The 21,225-nt window shown below is 41.0% G+C and overlaps 1 protein-coding gene across 6 annotated transcripts in view; it reads left to right on the forward strand.

Moving 5' to 3' along the window:
- ankfn1 (ankyrin repeat and fibronectin type III domain containing 1) overlaps nt 1-21,225 on the forward strand; it is a 282,113-nt gene that overhangs the window by 244,780 nt on the left and 16,108 nt on the right. For all 6 annotated transcript variants that reach the window (XM_062970996.1, XM_062970998.1, XM_062970997.1 and 3 more), the window contains 2 exons: nt 3,987-4,153; nt 13,599-13,818. In XM_062970996.1, coding sequence (XP_062827066.1) covers nt 3,987-4,153; nt 13,599-13,818 — 387 coding nt within the window. The remainder of the gene's footprint in view (nt 1-3,986; nt 4,154-13,598; nt 13,819-21,225) is intronic.

Here is a 21,225-nt window from a genome sequence, read left to right on the forward strand (position 1 = left end):
ACAAAGTAACAATTTATAGCCCAATATATGCACATACGCATGTGCACGCAAACATCTATGGCAGGAGTGAGGCACTCTTCACATGGGCATTTTTGCCCTGTTTTACTACTTTTAATCATGGCAAGGACAGGGCTTGCTGAGCACCATCACATGAAACTTTCTTCTGCACTATGGGGAGGAAAGTGTAGTTAGGGTAGCTTCGACAGAGCTACCCACACTTTCCTCCCATTTTTGCCATGTGGTGTCAGAAAGGCAGTGGGGCAACACACATTGCCAACCTTTCTGTCATCTGATGAGGGGAGAGAAAAGGTACCCAAACCTCTAGATGTTGTTGGCCTTCAACCATCATTTACCGTAAACAGTAGGCCCAATGGGGAGGGGAGGATATAAGTTTTAGTTCAAAAACATCTGGAGGGAGACAGTTATTCACCTCTGCTCTACTGATATAGATGATTAGCTGGATACATATGATATAGATGTAGATATACACCAGTGAGTCCCAGACTTTGGTCCTCCAGCTGTTTTGGACTTCAGTTCCCAAAAATCCCAGTGAGCTTGACCAACAGTCAAGAATTCTGGAAGCTGAAGTCCAAAACATCTGAAAAGCCAAAGTTTGGAGGACACTGAAGATGCTATCTATTTATCTTGTGAAGAAGAGAAATCCCAAAATAAATTGTTTTTTTCCAGCTCTGCTTTCTGAGTCTTGCTCTGGTATCAAGCAGGCCTTCTGATTTTTTAGTTATATCAGTTGACTCCTACAGCTCTTAAGGCATGGGAGTGGTTTACTGACCAACTATGCCTAGCTGCACTCCCACCAACAGCTGCAAGTCTGTGCATTCTGTGAATCACTACCATTTTGCTACTATAGTCAAAAAGACTCAGGTTGACTGTAGATAACACAGTTTGTGATATTTTTATGGATTTAACACACCTTGAAAAAAGTCCCTTCCCATTCTCCACCTTAAAATTAGAACAATGCAAACCTTTGGTTTCCCTAGCATATGACTGTCTACTCTAACACTACCTCCAAGAGTTTGGGCTAAAGCCTGTCCCAGCTCACCCTTTCCACCCCATGATTCTTTGAATCAGACATTTGCTGAAGAAAAACCCTGTGGAAAATCATGGAGCTGTGAACCTTCCTCCAAATCTCCTCAATGCTAGCATGATACTGTTCTGTTACTGCTATGAACTACATCTCCCAGATTCCTGGGTAATTCTGTGGGCTGTAGTCCCTAGCAATAACTGAAGATTATGATGTAGCTTAGATCATTACAGACTTCGAAGATAGCAGAGCCGTGTTGCCATCCACAATGAGGATTCAGCAGACTTTCCTCATTTGTCTCGCTGCAGCAAATTGATGTTGTGGGCCTTTTGCAGTACTGTGGGGAGAATTCCAATAAAAGCTCAATTTTACTTTCCCAACAAAAAGTAACTGATCTCATGCTCCAGCACCGGGGCCATTTTCTGTCTGATTTATTACACGTTTCTCCCCAGTGCCCATAAAATGGCTGTGATTCACCTCCCAAATATTGGAAGCTTCCACTCCGCATTAGTTGGTGGCTACCGGATCTATAATTGTGAAACCACAAAGGGGCTACGCTGAAGTAACATTTGTTACAGTAACATTAAGAGCCTGGTTTCCAACCACAGCAGCTAGACGCGTCAGTTCTGAACTGAAACAGCAGCTGTAATTTTACTAATAGCACCACAGGCATGGGGTGAGCTGTTAGACCACATGCCAATCAAAAGACTGATAAACCAGCCAGCCTGGTGAAGGAGAATGGCACCATCCAGGGCACTGCCGCCTGTTGTCTTTAAGACAACAGGTTAGCATGTTAGGGATCTCACCGTAAATAAAATAATGCTGTATTAATTTCAACTTTGAATTAACCTATTGCCAGAAGTAGGTTCAGTACCCCTTATCAGAAATGTCTGGGACAGGAAGCCTTTGGAATATTTTTAGTTTTTCAGATTTAAAAATATTTTCCCCTGGTGGCACAGCGGGTTAAACAGCTGAGCTGCTAAACTTGATGACCAAAAAATAGGTCAGTGGTTTGAATCTGGGGAGCAAGGTGAGCTCATGCTATTAGCCCCAGCTTCTGCCAACCTAGAAGTTTGAAAACATGTAAATGTGAGTAGATCAATAGGTACCACTCCGGCGGGAATGTAGCGGCTCTCCATGCAGTCATGCCAGCCACATGACATTGGAGGTGCCTATGGACAAAGCCAGCTCTTTGGCTTAGAAATGGAGGTGAGCACCAACCCCCAGAGTCGGACATGACTAGACTTAATGTCAGATGAAAACCTTTACTTAAAATATTTTCATACACAAAATGTTTACTGTAGAGAGCGTACTGCTCCATGCTCCAAATGAGTGAGAATTTCATTTCAGCACTCACTAATATTCACAACAGTTAAATGCTGACAAAATGAAACTGACATATTTTCCCCATCTCAGTAACTATCATGTATCTTTTTCAAAGGATTGTTGTTGGAAATGAAACAAACCACAAGTCTAACACAAATATAATACCACCACCAAATAGGATATCAACATTGGGAGAATTTGGACCAACATTTTTTTTGGAAATACAAAATGTTTGGTGTTTAGATGGGTGTCTGTATGAATGTCCAAAAATACTTTAGGACAATGGCAGCTGGTGGCAGTGAGTGTCCTCTGGGATCTACTCTGGACTTTAAAGGAGCTCACCAGGGTTCTGAATTTTATCACTTCTATAGGTCCATCATTATGGGGAGCTCCTTTAACATTCATACTTAAAAAGTGGTTCTCAACCTGTGGGTTCCCAAATGTTTTGGCCAAAACACCTGGGGACCCAAAGATTGAGAACCACTGTACTAAAAACTGGCACAGATTGGAAAAAATGTGACTGGTGTACTTTTATTTGGATTGGACTTTGCACATTAACAACTCATTTGAATTTGCCATCTGTGAGTGATAAATATGCAATGTAAAGGCACACTTGTCTCATTTTTCACACTGCCTGTTTGAACCCCAGACTTGCATACTCCTTTTTTATGTCAGGAACGACTTGAGAAACTGCAAGTCACTTCTGGTGTGAGAGAACTGGCTGTCTTCAAGGACATTGCCCAGGGGACGCACAGATGTTTTACCATCCTGCGGGAGACTTCTCTCATGTTCCCACATGGGAACCTAGAACTGATAGACAGGAGCTCACTCGTTCCCCGGATTTGAACTGCTGAACTTTTGGTCAGCAGTCCTGCCGGCACAAGGGTTTAACCCATTGTGCCACCAAGGCTCCATATTCCTTATGTCAGGATGGGACTCATGTACCCCCCCCAGATGTTCTTGGATTACAACTCACAACAGCCTAAAACAACACAGTTGATTGTTAAGAGTGCTTGAAGCTACAGTCAAACAACAACCTGATGATTTTCAGCCCTGCTTCATATCAGCAGAAAGCTATCCAATAGAAAACCTGACCCTTTTTAAAGACAAAGGAGGTGTAATGACTATACTATTTCATTCTTTGCCCAGTGCATAAAACTTTATTCTTTGCTGGCAGATACAAAGGCACACATATTAATATGAAGGGGAGAAAACTGTACTGTGGAGAATATAACTCATAGTAGATTGGTAGCAATTCCATGCAGAATTCAAATGCATACCAAATGAACTATTCACAACCGTAAGAATACTATGTGTCATTCTTATTTAACACCTGTAGTAGGGTGTTAGCTTCAGCCACAAGAACTCTGTTAGACTTCAAGGCACCACAAGTCATATGGTTATTCTTGCTAAACTGGCGTAATAGGGTCTATTTGGCAGGAATTTATGTTAGGTAAGATATTTGGGGGGGGGGGGGGGAATAAATGGTAATACTTTGGTTTCTGAGATAAATGCAAGCCATGGTGACTTATCTGTACTGAGCGTCTCAGAAAGGTAAGGGTTTTCTTTAGAGTCCCTCATCTAACACACTTGCTTCTGTGCTTTGTTGTCTCCGCAGTTCACTTTTGCAGTTACAAGGAGAAATTTATTAGTCTGTATTGCCGCCTTTCTGCTGTCATAGAGCTGGATTTTCTGAGCACCCAGCAGTCCCTAAGGGAAGCAATTTCAGACAGTGAAGTCGCTGGAGCTAAACAAAGACACCAGCAAGTCCTAGATTACATACAGGTAACCGTCTGTTTTCTGACTAGTCAAATGTGATTTCTAGCAAGGGCTGTAATTTGGAACCTAAATGGAGAATTGTTGGGCAAGGCACGGCATAAAGACGTTTAGTGTCAAAATACAATTTGGGTTTTATGAAGTAGCCACTCCGCGGCTCTTCCCTCCCCCTTTCCCCTGGTCGCTTGCTCCCAAAGAATTTCATGGATAAAATCATATGACAGCTATACTGGAATTTTATAGAGACACATGTCAGTTTGGTTATAAATTCCATTCCAATATGAGCAAAAGCTGTGTGCTGCATTTTAGTCTGGATCACAGCCTTTCTTCTTTTAATGTGCCTTTCCTCGTACCCATCTGTCAGTCTGCAATGAGAAACACCTCCTTAGCATGCACACACACATAGTCACATACACACAAAAACAAAACCTCTCTATTTTTTTTGACAGAGGTGGCCATACCATGAGGTAATCTGAAGCAGCACTGTTAGGTAGCAAAAGCTGTGAACCATGAAAGCCAGCAGCATAGGCAACAAATATCCACCGTGCGTTACAAACCACCAGAAACTTCTCCTGTGCAGGGCCCATTAAACCTGTAAAACTGGAACTCTTGCCCAGCAATATTCCATCAGGCTTACACAGGAAAGTTTCTCCATTTGTGATGCCCTCATTAGATGAAGGTAGATTCTCTTTTCATAGCAATGTCTACTCAGAGCCTTTTCTTATGGGTTTAGCTTTTCGACCTCAGACACAAGCTGTCTTTTGCTAGCCTTGTCAAAGTTTGCATTCCCTGGATGTAACCATATGGATTAGGAGCCCCCGTTGACACAATGGGTTAAACTCTTGTGCCAGGAGAACTGCAGACCAATAAGTCAATGGTTCAAATCCAGGAGAGCGGGTGAGCTCTCTCTGTCAGCTCCAACTCCCCATGAGGGGACATGAAAGAAGCCTCCCACAGGATGATAAACATCAAACATCCAGGCGTCCCATGGGCAATATCCTTGCAGATGGCCAATTCTTTTACACCAGAAGCGACTTGCAGTTTATCAAGTCGCTCCTGACACAGAAAAAAACCCATATAGACTATAGGCAGAAACCTTGCTGTATGGTCCACACTGTTTTGGATAGTTGAAATAAGCTTATTTACACCTGAACCTATGATGTGTTAATGTCTCAATGACAAGTCATGTCATGAACCAAATGGCAAATCCTGTAGGTACCACATGGAAGAGGGGCCAATAGGAGACAGCATGGTTTGAGTGTAAGATTATGATTTTGAGTGATTGTGTTGTACTCTCTCAACCTAAAGGGAAGGTAATGGCAAGCTTCCTCTGAATAAATTTGGGCATGGACAATCTCAGGAGATGGTCTCTGTGCCCCTTCCACACTGTAGCCCAGGATCTGATTCCAGATAATCTGCTTATCTCAGATTATCTGGCAGTGGAAACTCATATAATTCGGTTTAAAACAAATAATCTGGGATCAGATCCTTGGATATAGGGCAGTGTAGAAGGGGCCTGAAAGTTTGAGTTGACTTTAAGACACATAACAATAACATAGAGGGGCTATTAGGAGTTGCTTGAGGAGCTGGATATGTTTAGCTTGGACAAAAGACAATTAAGAGCAACCATGTTGTTTAAATATTTGAAAGCATATCATGTTGAAAATTGAGCCAGCTTGTTTTCTACTGCTCCAAAAACAAGGGCCTGGAGCAATGGATTCAAACTACAATAGGAAAAAAAGATTAGGAAAAATGTCCTGCTGGCAAGAGCTGCTTGACAAATTTGCTGTCTTAGAGTATGATGGAGTCTCATTCTCTGGCTAGATTAGTGGTCCTCAACCTGTGGATCTCCAGTGTTTTGGCCTACAACTCCCAGAAATCCCAGCCAGTTTACCAGCTGGCCAAAACATCTGGGGACCCACAGGTTGAGAACGACTGGGCTAGATGGTTAGTTGTCAGAAGTGTTTTGGTTGTATTTTCCTGCATAAGAGAAGGTTGGACTGGATGGGCTTTGTGGTCTTTTCCAACTCTAGGGTTCTATCAGATGATAAGTAGACAGATAGACATTATTCTCTCTATTTTCAGCATCCAAGTTCTGAAATCCATTGCTTATGCTCTCAAAGGTCACAGTCCCTATGTGAAAGCAAGAAATGCTGGGAGCATAGGGGAAATTCTAAGGTTTTAAAAATTGCAAATATTCTTTAGACTTCTCCCCTGATTCTAGCAGAGGAAGAGAAAGAAAATGTGATGGGGAAGGAAATACTGGAAAGAATGTCAGAGGACCTTCCAAATCCCTGTTGCTTATATGAATTTAGCTAGACTCCTAAAGATTTAATAGCAGCATGGCATTTGGGGAGATTGTTGTATTCCATTGACAAAAGTTGAGGCAAATGATCTTGGGGACCTACAACCAAATACAGTAAAACACCCGTATCTGGGAGGAATGAGTTCCTGAAATCTCAGATAATAGTAGAGATTGGAAGTCAACAATATCCCCATATATCCTATCCTAATTTACCCCCTTTTTTGTTTCTTTTTTCTTTTTTATCTTCGTTTTTTCTTCCCTTCTTCTCTTTCCTTCCCCCAATTGTCTGGCTCATTTGAGATAATATTTTATTTTATGTAAATACGATTTCCCCAAATAAAACTTATTAAATAAATAAAAAAAAGAAATCTTAAATAGTAACCATAGAGTTACTCTATCTAAGAATATTCCAGGTCCTCTGGGAGACTCTGTGACAACATCTGGTGGGAGCATGCCATAGAATTGCTCAGAGGACTTAGGCCCCTTCCACACAGCTGAATAAAATCCCACATTTTCTGCTTTGAATTGCAATATATGGCAGTGGGGGCTCCCGATTACGCAGTAGGTTAAACAGCTGAGCTGCTGACCTTGCTGTCTGAAAGGTCAGCAATTCAAGTCTAGGGAGAGGGGTGAGCTTCCACTGTTAGCCCCAGCTTCTGCCAATCTAGCAGTTTAAAAACATGCAAATGTGAGTAGATCAATAGGTATCTATTGAAGGTAACAGTGCTCCATGCAGTCATGTCAGCCACATGACCTTGGAGGTGTCATGGACAACATCAGCTCTTCGGCTTAGAAATGGAGATGAGCACCAACCCCCAGAGTCGGACACGACTAATGTCAGGGGGAAACCTTTACCTTTATATGGCAGTGTAACCAGTTCAAAGCAGATATTGTGGGATTTTCTGCCTTGATATTCTGGGTTATATGGCTGTGTGGAAGGGCCCGTAGACTATATCTAGAGAAGACATATTTTGTCAAAAGCAGGTAGGTGAAACTGTGTGTACCAGTCCCCTATATACAGGAGTCACAGTGTACTTCTTTCCCTTTTCTCTCATTCCTGCAAAGGGCAATCAATATTCTGTAGCTACTGAGCAGATCCAATCATCTTAGGGCTTTTTTTGTATCACTGAGTTCAGGAAGAATGGTTTTTAAAGTTTCCCCAGGACATAACCACGTGTTCTTTTACACGTTTCACACAATATTATTGTACCCATACTGACTGTCATCAACAAATACTTGGTTTCAGTAGCTACCTATTTTCTTTTTAGCCTTCAATCTAAATCCCCACATCAATTTTGCAACCCACAGAGCAATTTCATAGTTCCCAAATACCATTTATATTACATGTTGGCCACTTCAGCAAGCAAAACAGTGACTAAGAGAGATGGCAAAATTCTCCTTCTTTCAGAAAACTAAGCCTGCATTCAAAAACACTGGCAATAATTACAAATTGAGAAACCATGCGTGTACCCTATAAAAGGTGACAAGCCATGGTGCTCGTATAACATGATTTATAGGGACAACAAGACATTTAAAATAATGGAATGGGGAGGACGGGAAACTTAGGATCCCTACAAATGAGTCTTTTATGGTCTCGAGCTACATTTCATTGAGAAGACAGAGGTTTGGAGCTCTAGGCTTCATGACTGTCCATAACTGATGGAAATTTAGCAGATTTTCTTTAAACCACAGGGTTTTGTACCAAATTATGGTGACAGTGTATTAGACTTGTCAGGTTTCTTCTCAAATTAAAAACAGCTGTTTTCTACCTTTTGGCAAAATTGTGTAAAAAGCCCCCAACAACTCAGTTCAACCACATACCACCGTCTTCAGCAGTAACCGCAAAACCACAAGAGCATTTGTATGATCCTAGATCTAAGACAGTGCTGAAGTCTCTACACAAACCAAACATTGTAAAGAGGAAAAGGAGTCCATAAAAGCTGTTCTGAAAAGGGAACTGGAGAGCAACCCAGGAGGGTTTTAAATATGTATTTATAGGAGATAAGGCATATTGTGTCCAAAACAGGCACATGAACAGTGAGAAAATAATTATTTTGGGATTAATGAAGAAATCTTGGCTATTTGGAGATGAATCTTCAATTAAGCTAGACTTGATAATGTGTCAGACACTCTTAAGGGGTATAGCAGATATTCTTTTGCCATGTTTTGATGTTCTTTTAGTGGGGTATTGGTAACTTAGCCAAAGGACTCTCATAATTTTCTCCTGATTATCAGCAGAAATAATAAGGTTAGAACTTCCTTAATCCCTGACCCTGGAACTCCTTTTTCTCACATACTTCAGCAAATGAAGTAAGCTGAGGATAAAGAGGGAAAGTGGGATGAGAAGTGAGAAACTGGGGTATTTCATAAGCAACTGAAACAAATGAGATGACAGAGGATTAATTGGAATACCCCTGCCAAATCAAGAAAGTTGGAGGGTTCTGGATTCTGGAGTATCGTGCTGAAGGCAGAACTAAATGTGCAGTGGTTCTCAACCTTCCTAATGCCGCGACCCCTTAATACAATTGCTCATATTGTGGTGACCCCCAACCATAAAAATATTTTTCCTTGCTACTTCATAACTGTAATTTTGCTACTGTTATGAATCGTAATGTAAATATCTGATATACAGGGAATATTTTCATTCACTGGACCAAATTTGGCACAAATACCCAATACACCCAAATTTGAATACTGGTGGGGTGATTTTGTCATTTGGGAGTTGTAGTTTCTGGGATTTATAGTTCACCTACAATCAAAGAGCATTCTGAATTCCACCAATGATGGAATTGAACCAAACCTGACACACAGAATTCCCATGACCAACAGAAAATATTGGAAGGGTTTGGTGAGCTTTGACCTTGAGTTTTAGAGTTTTAGTTTACCTACATCCAACCTTCTCTGCCAAAGTGGTTCCTAAGACCATCAGAATTATATGTTTTCTGATGGTCTTTGGCAACCCCTCTGACATCCCCCTCATGACCCCCTCCCCAGGGTCCTGACCCCCAGGTTGAGAAACACTGTGTTATATTATTGTAACCAGAACTCCAATTGCGGATTTTGTTGATAAGATGCAATTCAGAGATGCAAAATGTGCAACATGAAAGCCCAGGTGGTCATGCTTAACCTTTCCCCCAAATATGGCTTTCTAGCTAGGACTTTCCATCCTACTACAAAAGAAAAGCTCAAGCTTTACCTATTCTTTACTTCTTCACTCCACCCCACTCCCCCATATGGCTTTTCTCCAACATAATCAACTGTTTGTGTTTTGCAACATTTCTTTGCATCTGATGTTTGGTTCCGGCTGTGACTGAGCATCCTTCCAAGAGAGGGGCTATTAGTTTCAACAACAGAAGAAGCCTACATACCTTTTCCAAAGGCAGCACAATGTGGAAGACCTGGCAGTCTCACAAATCCAGATCTTAGCAAATCATTCATCAAGTCCCAACCAAAAAAAAAAACTGCATTTCTCCTCCGATTGAGATGATAAACTCACCCTACACCAGAAAGTTGATGGTTGAGGTACAGTGACAAGCAGAGCTTGGAAAACATTCATCTGAATATGGTAGCATTAAATTGTTAGAGAGCTATTGAAGGGCTTGCATTGATGAACATTAAACATTACAAACATGTTATTAAAATTTATTCATTTATTAAACCATAAAAGGTAAAGGTAAAGGTTTCCCCTGACGTTAAGTCCAGTCGTGTCCAACTCTGGGGGTTGGTGCTCATCTCCATTTCTAAGCTGAAGAGCCAGCATTGTCCGTAGACACCTCCAAGGTCATGTGGCCGGCATGACTGCATGGAGCACCGTTACCTTCCCGCCGGAGCAGTACCTATTGATCTACTCACATTTGCATGTTTTCAAACTGCTAGGTTGGCAGAAGCTGGAGCTAACAGAGGGCACTCACTCCACTCCCCGGATTTGAACCTGGGACCTTTCGGTCTGCAAGTTCAGCAGCTCAGCGTTTTAACACACTTCGCCACCAGAGGCTTATTAAGCCATACATTTATTTAATTTTAAAATAATAAGACCAGTAATTCCGGGGAAGGCAGAAATACTCAACTGTTTTCTACTTTTTTCCTGGCATCTTTTAAATTGCTTTGCATTACATTCATTGTTGAATCTAAACACCAAGAAATTTACTTTTCTCAATATTATTTTCCTTCCCACAATGTAGCACAGGTCTGTCTGTCTGTTTGCCATCTGTCTGTCTATCCATCTGTCTCATACTCCTTCTTATCCCCCTTCTTTTAGACACCCTATCTGAGCAGAATAACAATGATAAATATCATTTTATCAAATGAGGAGTTTTTATGAATTATTTCCAACTTTTGGTAACAATTCATTTTAATGATCAGTAAAGAGCCAGAACCGTATTGTTATTGTTATTCATTTCTTACCCACCTTTCCCATTGATTGAGGGGAAACAGCAGCATTTCAAATAGAACATGAACCATCAGTTAAACATAAACCAGCTAAAACATCAGTTTAAAAGAACACATAAGAGCAATGCATTTAAAACAGCCAGTACATAATTTAAAAATCAGAATCTAAAAATCATCTAGATAGGCCTGGCAAAAGAGATAGGTCTGTATTACTGTTTTAAATTCAAACACTGTATTCAGTTGTTGAATCTCTTCAACTAGGTTATTCCACAATCTAAGAGCAGTTAAAGTCCATTGGACGACCATTGAGAGCCTAGCCCTGACTGACTCAAGCAGCATTTCTCAACCTGGGAGTTAGGACCCATGGGGGAGTCGCAAGGGGGGTGTCAGAGGGATCGCCAAAGACATATTTCTGATAGTCTTAGGAACCCCTTTGGTAGAGAAGACTGGATGTAGGTGAACTACAACTCCAAAACTCAAAGTCAATGCCCACCTTCCAGTATTTTCCGTTGGTCATGGGAGTTCTGTGTGCCAAGTTGGTTCAATTCCATTGTTGGTGGAGTTTAGAATTCTCATTGATTGTAGGTGAACTATAAATCTCAGCAACTAAAACTTCCAAATGACAAAATAAATCCCTCCAACCCCACCAGTATTCAAATTTTGGCATATCAGCTATTTGTGCCAAATTTGGTCCAGATCCATAGTCGTTTGGGTTCACAATGCTCTCCAGAGATGGGTGAACTACATCTCTCCTAAATCACTTTCAGTTCCTCCCAAATCCCTCCAGTATTTTCTGTTTATCATGGGGGGTCTGTGTGTGAAATTTGGTCCAGTTCTATCATTGGTGGGGTTCAAGGGCCTCTTTGAGTGTAGGTGAACTATAAATCCCATCAACTACAACTCCCAAATGTCAAGGTCTATTTTCCCAATTTGGCATATTGATATTTATGCCAAGTTTGGTCCAGCTCCATTATTGTTTGCATCCACAGTGCTCTCTGGATGTAGGTGAACTACAACTCCAAAACTCAAGGTCAATACCCACCAAACCCTTCCAGTATTTTCTGTTGGTCATAGGAATTCTGTGTACTAAGATTGGTTCAGCTCCATTGTTAGTGAAATTCAGAATGCTCTTTGATTGTAGGTGAACTATAAACCCCAGCAGCTACAACTCCCAAATGAGGAAATCAATCCCCCCAACCCCATCAGTTTTCAAATGTGGGCGTATCAGGTATTTGTGCCAAGTTTGGTCCAGTGAATGAAAATACATGCTGCATATAAGATATTTACATAATGATTCATAACAGAAGCAAAATTACAGTAATAATAATAATAATAATAATAATAATAATAATAATAATAATAAATTTATTTTTGTTCCCCACCTCCATCTCCCCAAAGGGACTTGGGGCGGCTTAAATATGGCACAAGGTGCCTAAAACAACACATGAAATAAACACTAGTATATAAAACAATAATTTGAACTCAAGTTATGATGAAGTAGCAACAAAAATAATTTTATGGTTGGGGGTCACAACATGAGGAACTGTATTAAGGAGTCAAAGCATTAGGAAGGCTGAGAACCACTGGATTTAAGTAAATGTCCCTAGAGGACCTGAGTATATAGGGTAGATGGTATGAGAGGCAGTGATCCCATAAGCAACCTGGACCCAAACCATGTAGGGGTTTAAAGGTAATGACCAATACTTTGCCCAGAAACTAATTGGCAACCAGTGGGTTGGTTTTAATATAAGTGTAACATGATCATGCCTAGATGTGCCAGTGAGCAATTTGGTTGCTATGTTTTGAATTAATTGGAGTTTCTGAACTTGATACAGAGGTAGCCAGATGTACAGAACATTGCATCAGTCCAGACTTGAGCAGACGTGACCAGCGCATTCTCTACCATCTTTAGATGATCCAGCTCTAGGAAAGGGCGCAGCTGACATAAAAGCTAAAGCCAGTGGTGTCATTAGGGGGGTGCACAGGGTGCAAATTAGAGCGGGTGAGGGCAAAACAATCATCTACATCTCTTCTTGATTTACTTTTAATGTGCATGTATTCCAGTCAGAACTGTCACCACTTTTTTGAGTGTTGGTGGGCTTTTTTAGCTACTGATTTTGTTAAACTTTATTTATTTATTTATATCCCGCATTTCTCAACCTCTGGGGGGGGGGGGGGGGACTCAAGGCATTTTACAAACGGCACTACGTAGTGCCAACAATATAAAACATAAAAAGCTACATTAAAATTATAATAAGCATGCATAAAACACATTCAAATACAATCCAGTCTTAAGACACAACATTCAAAAGCAAGGTCTAAAGCCGATCCAGTCAAATGCACGATTTTGAGTAACTTATTGCACAACTACTTCTTGGAGGCTTGCTCCCAAAGTCAGGTTTTAACTCTCTTTCTGAAAGCCGGGAGGGAGGGGGCTGACCTGACATCACTTGGTAAACTTTGTGGTATTTTAGCTAGAATACTGTGCTATTATATTGTATGGGAGGGGGTCCATGGGGGTGGCACCACAAATTACTGCATTGATGACCCCAATCCTAATGACGCCATTGACCAAAGTGCATAATAGGCATGACACCTAATGTTAGTGTCAGGTTTCTTTCATGGCTCTCTAGGCTGCAGAAACTGCTAATCCCAATGAACCTTATCTTGTGTTAACTGTCCAATTAAGTGTAGGCAACAAAATCAAGTAATATTTGTGTGTTGGAATGCTCTCTGCATTCCACTATTTTCCTCCCTCAGCAAATTGATGAGATTTGGCGTGAAATGAGATGGATCAATGAAGCACTACAGTATGCACGGTACAGACAGCCATCGGGTGGCTTGCCAATCACTAAACTGGTGGATCTGTCAGAAGAACCCATACAAAAGAAGATAAGCTCAACATCCTCCCATCTTGACTGTCTTCCGTCACCACCACCTTCTCCTGAAACAGAAACCCACAGGAGAAAAGCAATGAGTGGTAAGTACAAGCAAAATCTTTCTAACTTCTCCATTCTAGATAATAAGATATGAGCCGTCGGTTGCTTCAGATTCAGAAAATATTCACCCTCACAGGCCATAGAGATATGCAAAAAGTGAGTGTCTCTGTGGCAAGACTCTCCACTCAGTCCACATCCTGTGACTATTGCCCAAGAGGCAGAAAATGTCTTTATTAGCACCAGGGGTAATAATAAGGAGCCCCGGTGGCGAAGTGCGTTAAAGCACTGAGCTGGAGACCGAAAGGTCCCAGGTTCAAACCCTGGGAGCGGAGTGAGCAGCCACTGTTAGCTCCAGCTCCTGCCAACCTAGCAGTTCGAAAACATGCCAATGTGAGTAGATCAATAGGTACCACTCCGGCGGGAAGGTAACGGCGCTCCATGCAGTCATGCCGGCCACGTGACCTTGGAGGTGTCTACAGACAATGCCGGCTCTTCGGCTTAGAAATGGAGATGAGCACCAACCCCCATAGTCAGACATGACTGGACTTAACGTCAGGGGAAACCTTTACCTTTACCTTTTAGCACCAGGGGTCATCAACGACATACAGGCAGTCACCAGGTTACAAATGGGGTGAGATAGCAGGAAGTGAGAGAAATCTTCCTCTCATAAGAGAAATTCACTCCTGAAAGTTATCCTGGGGAAAAGGTGTCCCAAGGGAAGCTTTCTCACCAATCCTTGATTCCATAGCAAGCCAAAATTATCACAGGGACAGAAAGTGAGCTGAAATCTTCTGAACTGGGGCACAGACAGCAAAACAAACACCACATGGGTGTTAACCCTTCCCTGTGCTATCCAAAGATATAGAGAGAGGACTGGAGTTATACTTTAAAATGTTCCTGTTCTGAATTGCATACAAATGTAACTTAAGAGCAAACCTGCAGAACCTATCTTGTTTGTAACTTGGGGACTGCTGGAGCAAAACAAAAACACACTGTGTAGTCTGACCCTATAAAATGCTGCCACTGGTGAGTGCATGTGCTGATGTCCAGGACCAAGGTAATGAACAACATGGCTTTGTATTACATTTAGACCAATGTAATGCATGATAAATGTAATACACATAATTAAATATAAGGTTTGTTCTCCTGCTCCCAGATGTTGCCAAATAGCTGAAAGCCCGGTGAGAAAGATAGCTATACTACTTGGAATTGTCATTGGAGCACAAAAGAATACAAAAGGACCAAAAGCTATACCCAAAATTGTAGATAGGGTGTTTTGGCTTTGATAGTAAAGGCCTAAGGTGCTTCTAGACAAGACTTTTATTGTAATTTCATTCTGCTTCATTCATGGAATTTTACTGACTTCCAGATGATGACATCTTCCATTTATAGTGTACTTTATTTCCCTACTGCTTCATTCGGCCTGAATCCTATTGAGTTGTTCTAAACTAAAGTAAATCCATTAAATCAGTTATTGAATACTGAATCAAAACTTGGGTAAACAGCATTCATTGAATGAACCCACAGTGGCACAGTAAGTTAAACCCTTGTGCCGGCAGGACTGATGACTTGAAGGTTGGGTTGCTGACCTGAAGGTTGCCGGTTTGAATCCAACCTGGGGAGAACGCAGATGAGCATCAAAACATCCAGCCATCCCTTGGGCAATGTCCTTGCAGATGGCCAATTCTCTCATACCAGAAGCGACTTGCAGTTTCTCAAGTTGCTCCTGACACGAAAACGAGAAATTGAATGAGTTTTATAATTTAGCCTAACGATATAATTTTGGTCTCCTTTTTTCTTATCACAGAAAATCTGTTAAGGATGAAATAGCTGTAGGAGTCATGTGTCTCAAAGAATCCCTTGTAGTAATTTCATCCTGTTGTTTTGAAAATCTGTGGGTAATCTTGTTTAATTTCATTTTGTTTTTAATGTGTTTCATATCCAACGGATAATTTGCTGTAGCTCTGGATAGTACATTGAGATGGCTAATTAATCTCCCTGTCAACAATTTGCATTTACTTCCAGCTCTGTGTTGTCTGTCTACATTGTCCAGCCTGCAGCTATCATTATACCTTCGTCTTTTAGTTTCTTGCAACTCAGAATTCATTGTTCCGTAGAGAAATCAAAAACATTTCAGGGAAAGAGGAGTCCATTTTCTTTCCTGTTATGGACATCTTTCTTATCTTTTCTTCTCCCCTCTAGCTTTTTCTTGTAATTAGACAGATGGCAGTGCAAAGGTATAGAAGGATTTTGTTTCCATGATACTCTTCAGCTGCACCCAGGAAATTTAGTAGGAACAGCTATAGTGAGGAAAACAAGTGATGGATTTGTGTTCATGTTCATTTTGCTAAACAAGCAGTCGCGGAGTTACAAACATCCGACTTACAAATGACTCACAGTGAAGAACAGGGCTGAGACAAAAGGAAGTGAAAGAAATCTTCCCCTCAAAAGGGAAATTCACTCCTGAAAGAGTTATTATGGGGAAAAATGTGTCTCCAATGAAGCTTTATTACCAATCCTTGTTTCCACAAGAAGCCTTTTTTTTCAAAATCCAATTATCACAGGAACAGAAAGTGAGCTGAAATCAATGTGTTGTCGAAGGCTTTCATGGTAGGGATCACTGGGTTGCTGTGAGTTTTCCAGGCTGTATGGTCATGTTCCAGAAGCATTCTCTCCTGACGTTTTGCCCACATCTCTGGCAGGCATCCTCAGAGGTTGTGAGGTGTTGGAAGCTAGGCAAGTGGGGTTTGTATATCTGTGGAATGTCCAGGGTGGGAGAAAGAACTCTTGTCTGCCTGAGGCAAGTGTGAACATTGCAATTGGCCACCTTGATTAACATTTTATTTATTATTTATTTATTTATGTCATTTCTATTCCACCTTTCTCAACCCTGAAGGGGACTCAAGGCACATAGGCAACTACAGTATTTGATGTCTTAAAAACAGTGTACAGTTTAAATAGACATTAAAAGAAAAATGTAAAATACATTAAAACAAAACATTTAAAACAATACAGTCACAATTAATCACATACCAGTAATCCAAAAGTGTTAATTGAGCCGTTCCAAAAGTGATTTCACATCATTCTATATATGTCCATTGCACAAGTTCTCCATGGGTTTTTCACAAAGACACGTTTTCAGTCTTACAGATTTGCACTGGAGGACCTAGAGAATCCTAGAGTGGTCTCTTAGATAAAAAGTGGCTTTTTAAATTTCTGTTTTTTTGTGGGGATCCTAGATAGACAGATAGATAGGTAGCTGGAGTTATTTTTAAAAATGTACCTATTCTGACATACATACAAATTCAACTTAAGAACAAACCTACAGAACCTATCTTGTCTGTAACTTGGGAACTGCTTGTACATTGTGACTGTACTAAGAAGTTTAAATAAATGAATCTGATATATTAAAAAGAAGAAAAAAGCAAGCATAGTGCAGTGGTTTAATGTTGGGCTAAGACTTTGGAAGACCACTGTTCAAATCTCTGCTGAGCCATGGGAATGCACTGAGTGACCCCACACAGCCTCAGATCAAGACAATGGCAAGCTTTCTCTTGTCAAGAAAACCCTGAGATACGCATAGGTTTTTCTTAGGGGTGCCACAAATTTGAAAATACCTTGAAGGTACATAACAATAACACAACCAAATCAAAGAGAGGGAAGCAGGGGATCCATTCAATTTAGTAAACTACAAGGCTTGGTTTCTTAACTGAGTACAGAAACTGGGTAGGGGAAGAATTCCTATAGCATAAAATGATTAATAAGAGATGAGATATTATCAGAACAAAAAAAGAAAAAAGAAAACGGCAAGGCTAGAAGCAATATCTTTCCAACTTGGTCTGTGCTGCCCCTTCTGGTGAACCATTTAGAGCTGCAGATTCAATGCTTCTCTGGACTACGATGTGCTCCGTAGTGTCATTCAAAATAATTCAGAGCCAGTTCTATGTTTTTTTTTTTTTGTCAAAATGTGAACCAAAAACTTTCAATGGGCTATGAGTCATCATTGGAGAAATGTGTGTGGGTGCAGACTTTGCTGCAGTAGAAGGGAGGAATCAAGGTTGGGTGCTATGAAACCAACCCACCTACCATAGCCGGGGGGGAGGGGGTGGGTGAACCTTTTTTTTTTAGTGAATCATGAAGAGTAGTTCCATAATGCAAAATAATTTAGAAATCAGGCTCCATCGATAAACCTCAGTGGACACTCAAGGCAGATAAACTTCAGTGGATACTCATGGGGATTTGATTCATCAGTTAAAATTCATGAGTAAACCAGGTTTTTTAAAAAAACCTGAAAATTTGGGGGCGGGGATTGAACCCCTGACTCCCCCACACACACTACAGCCCTGACCCGACCCCACTCTTTATCTCTCTCAGTCTCTCATTCTTCTCTCACCCTCCTTTCTTCTTTCCTACTTGCATTTCCTTCCCTGATATGGAGCACAAGGAATGGTATTTCCAGACTTGATCTGACCAGGCAGAGCTCAAACATCTTGTCTCCTCTTTGGTAGCACACATCACATTGACATAGCCAGGACCAACCAGGAAAGCTTTTGGTTTGCTATTGCTGTTTACTGGAGAAGGCATGTGAAAATGAGCCAAAAAATGCTCCAGTCAGTGAGAGAGGATGCAAATGAAAGTTTTCATTTTCTGTCCCCACAACAAGCAGTTAGGCAAACCTGGACATTTTTAACAACTTGCTTGGGGAACCAATGTGAACTTATTGAATTATGTCTCTAAATGTGCTTTCACAGGCCCCGAAATTATTCTCTCTGTTCTGGCAGTCTGTTTGTTTCTCCCTCCCCAGACCTGGTAGCTCTACATAAGCTCTCACGTCAAATTTTGTCTTTGTCTGATCATCACTCAGTGTGACCATATCTGCCTGGGAACTATTACTGGGTTTGATTTTTGTGTCCTAAATCCAATTGTCAGTCACAATAGGGCTTACAAAAGTACTGACTTACTAACTTCCGATTGTTCCAGTGGGCTCCTTCTAGCTGGGACAAACAGCTAGAGTAAACAAACAGCTACCGTGTTTCCCCGAAAATAAGACAGTGTCTTATATTAATTTTTGCTCCCAAAGATGCTGTAGGTCTTATTTTCAGGGGATGTCTTACTTTTCCATGAAGAAGAATCACATTTATTGATGAACAAAAAAATGAACATTTATTATATCCTGTACAGTTGTTGTCATCACAAACCAGCATAACCAGACAAACTGTGAATCCTATCAAGAATTTCTTGTTACTACCATTATTTCCATGTACAACAATCTATGGTATGTACATTTACCAAACCTGAATGCTCTGGTGTTCTGTTTGTCAGGCGCTGGGCATGCTTCCAAACACAAACGGTGCTAGGTCTTACTTCCGGGGGAGGCCTTATATTTAGCAATTCAGCAAAACCTCTACTAGGTCTTATTTTCTGAGGATGTCTTATTTTAGGGGAAACAGGGTATAAACAGTAAGATTTGGACTCTTTTACCTATTCAGTTCCTTTTGGGCTCTGGTCCCAGCGGTTTGTACCTTTCATGGACACACCGAGTTGCCAGATTTTTGCTCTGCCTGTTATCCAGCATCTCAACAAAGCAAAAATCATACATTGAAAACAACATTTAAGATATTGTGCCAAAAAACACTATTGCATACTGGTTCTCTTTTTTAGAAGTCCATTTTTTAGAAAGTGGCATCGAAACATCTACTACTGGCAATTAGGGGCCTGAAGTGAATTTGGAGTAAGGTGCATAAATAGATTCACTGTTTGCTTACAATCTGGAATGTTACCTTTATTTGCAACTAAGAAAACCTAGAGAGTCGCTCTGTGGCAGCCGCTCTCTTCTCTATGAGTAAACAAAATAAATCCCAGAAAATAAGAGCCAGTTCTAATAATCCTTTTATCCACATAATCCTCATAACCCATTTACCTAAAAAGTTGCAGATTACCCAAAGCAAGGCCTTGGCAATAATATATGGAGCACAAGGAAAGGTATTTCCAGACTTGATCTGACCAGGAATCAACATCTCTGAGCTGAGTTGTGAAATGGCAGAAAAATGCATTTCTCTTTGGACATTTCAACGTCACAAGGCCTGGGTAGTTCCACCCTAGATACAAAGTTTGCAAATTCTGGTAGAGCCTACAAAACAAACTGGAACTAAATGCTCCCACCTTTCCACAGGTGGAAGAATAGTTGCAGCTATGTCCAGGGTAGCTGACACTTACAGATATCAAAATAAAGGCTAGAACCCTTTTCTGTAGTTAAATGACTTTAAGGTAGGCTTATAATCTCGTAACTAATGGGGATTCACATGTACATTTGTTAATGAATGAATGTCACCCCAAAAACATACCTTGGCAGCACCCCAGTGGAGGGGCTTTGAAGTGCTGCAGGTTGGGGTAATGATGCATGACATTGGCACCACTCTTCTAATTCTGGGGCAAAGGGGAAAATGGAAACAAGCAGTTGTAGAGGGACCCCAAGGGATCCCTCTAGCTGCTCATTCTTAATGCACTATGTGGCCAGGAGAGTGCTGCAGATATTTTTCAACATCCCAATCTGCAGCAGCTCAGAAACACTTCAACTGAGATGCCATTTAGGTGAAAAGATAGATCCTGGTGGGTGAGATTGTTGAATATAACTATGACCGTGCTCTGCCATCATAGTTAATTCTGACAATACAGAATCTGAGGGCACGTCCACACAGCGCCAGAACAAGGGACAAAAAAACCTGGGACCCCAGAGCACGTCCCCACACAGACCTGCTGCTCCTGGGCTTTCTTCCATTGCTGTCCTCATTGGCCTGCCTTCTGTGTCTTTGGATAAAAAGGAGGACAGACAGTGGAAATCCAAAAGAAAAATACGGTTATGCACTGATCCGTATATGTACACGTGCACATATAATAAATACAAGTATATTCGTATTCGGAACATTATAGAGTGAATTTTTAAAAAACCTTTCACTGGATTTCACCCTTCCCTAGTTATTAAAGCTCTATTTAATATTATGCAGTGTAAAATAAAAAGTTTCAGAGAGTTCTAATGGCTCTCCATTCATGCTTCCTTTAAATCAGCTGTGTGTTCATTTGACAGCCCAGTCAGCTGATTTGGGCTTTTTAAAAGGGGCATCAGCTATAGCAGTCTCCACAGGGAAGAGGGAAGAAAAACACGTGTTTTTTGGAATACAGGGTCATACGGACATATGAAGATGCACATCTTTTGGACAGAAGTGGGGTAAAAGGGGACCTTTTTAATCCCATGGTTGCCCTCCTTTGTCAGCGCATATAGTGCTGACATTGTCTAGCCACCCCCCTTTTTGAAACACAGTGCTCCAGTGTTTAAAGTGCTATCTGAATGGGCCCTACGCTAAGGAGTATCCTGGGTAAAAAAGAAAGAGATAGAAACCCTAATACAGCAAAAATATAAAACTTGAAGAGTTAAACATCAAAAGCCCTGC

The sequence above is a fragment of the Anolis carolinensis genome, chromosome 2 (genome assembly GCF_035594765.1).
Source record: "Anolis carolinensis isolate JA03-04 chromosome 2, rAnoCar3.1.pri, whole genome shotgun sequence".
Taxonomy (NCBI): Eukaryota; Metazoa; Chordata; class Lepidosauria; order Squamata; family Dactyloidae; genus Anolis; species Anolis carolinensis.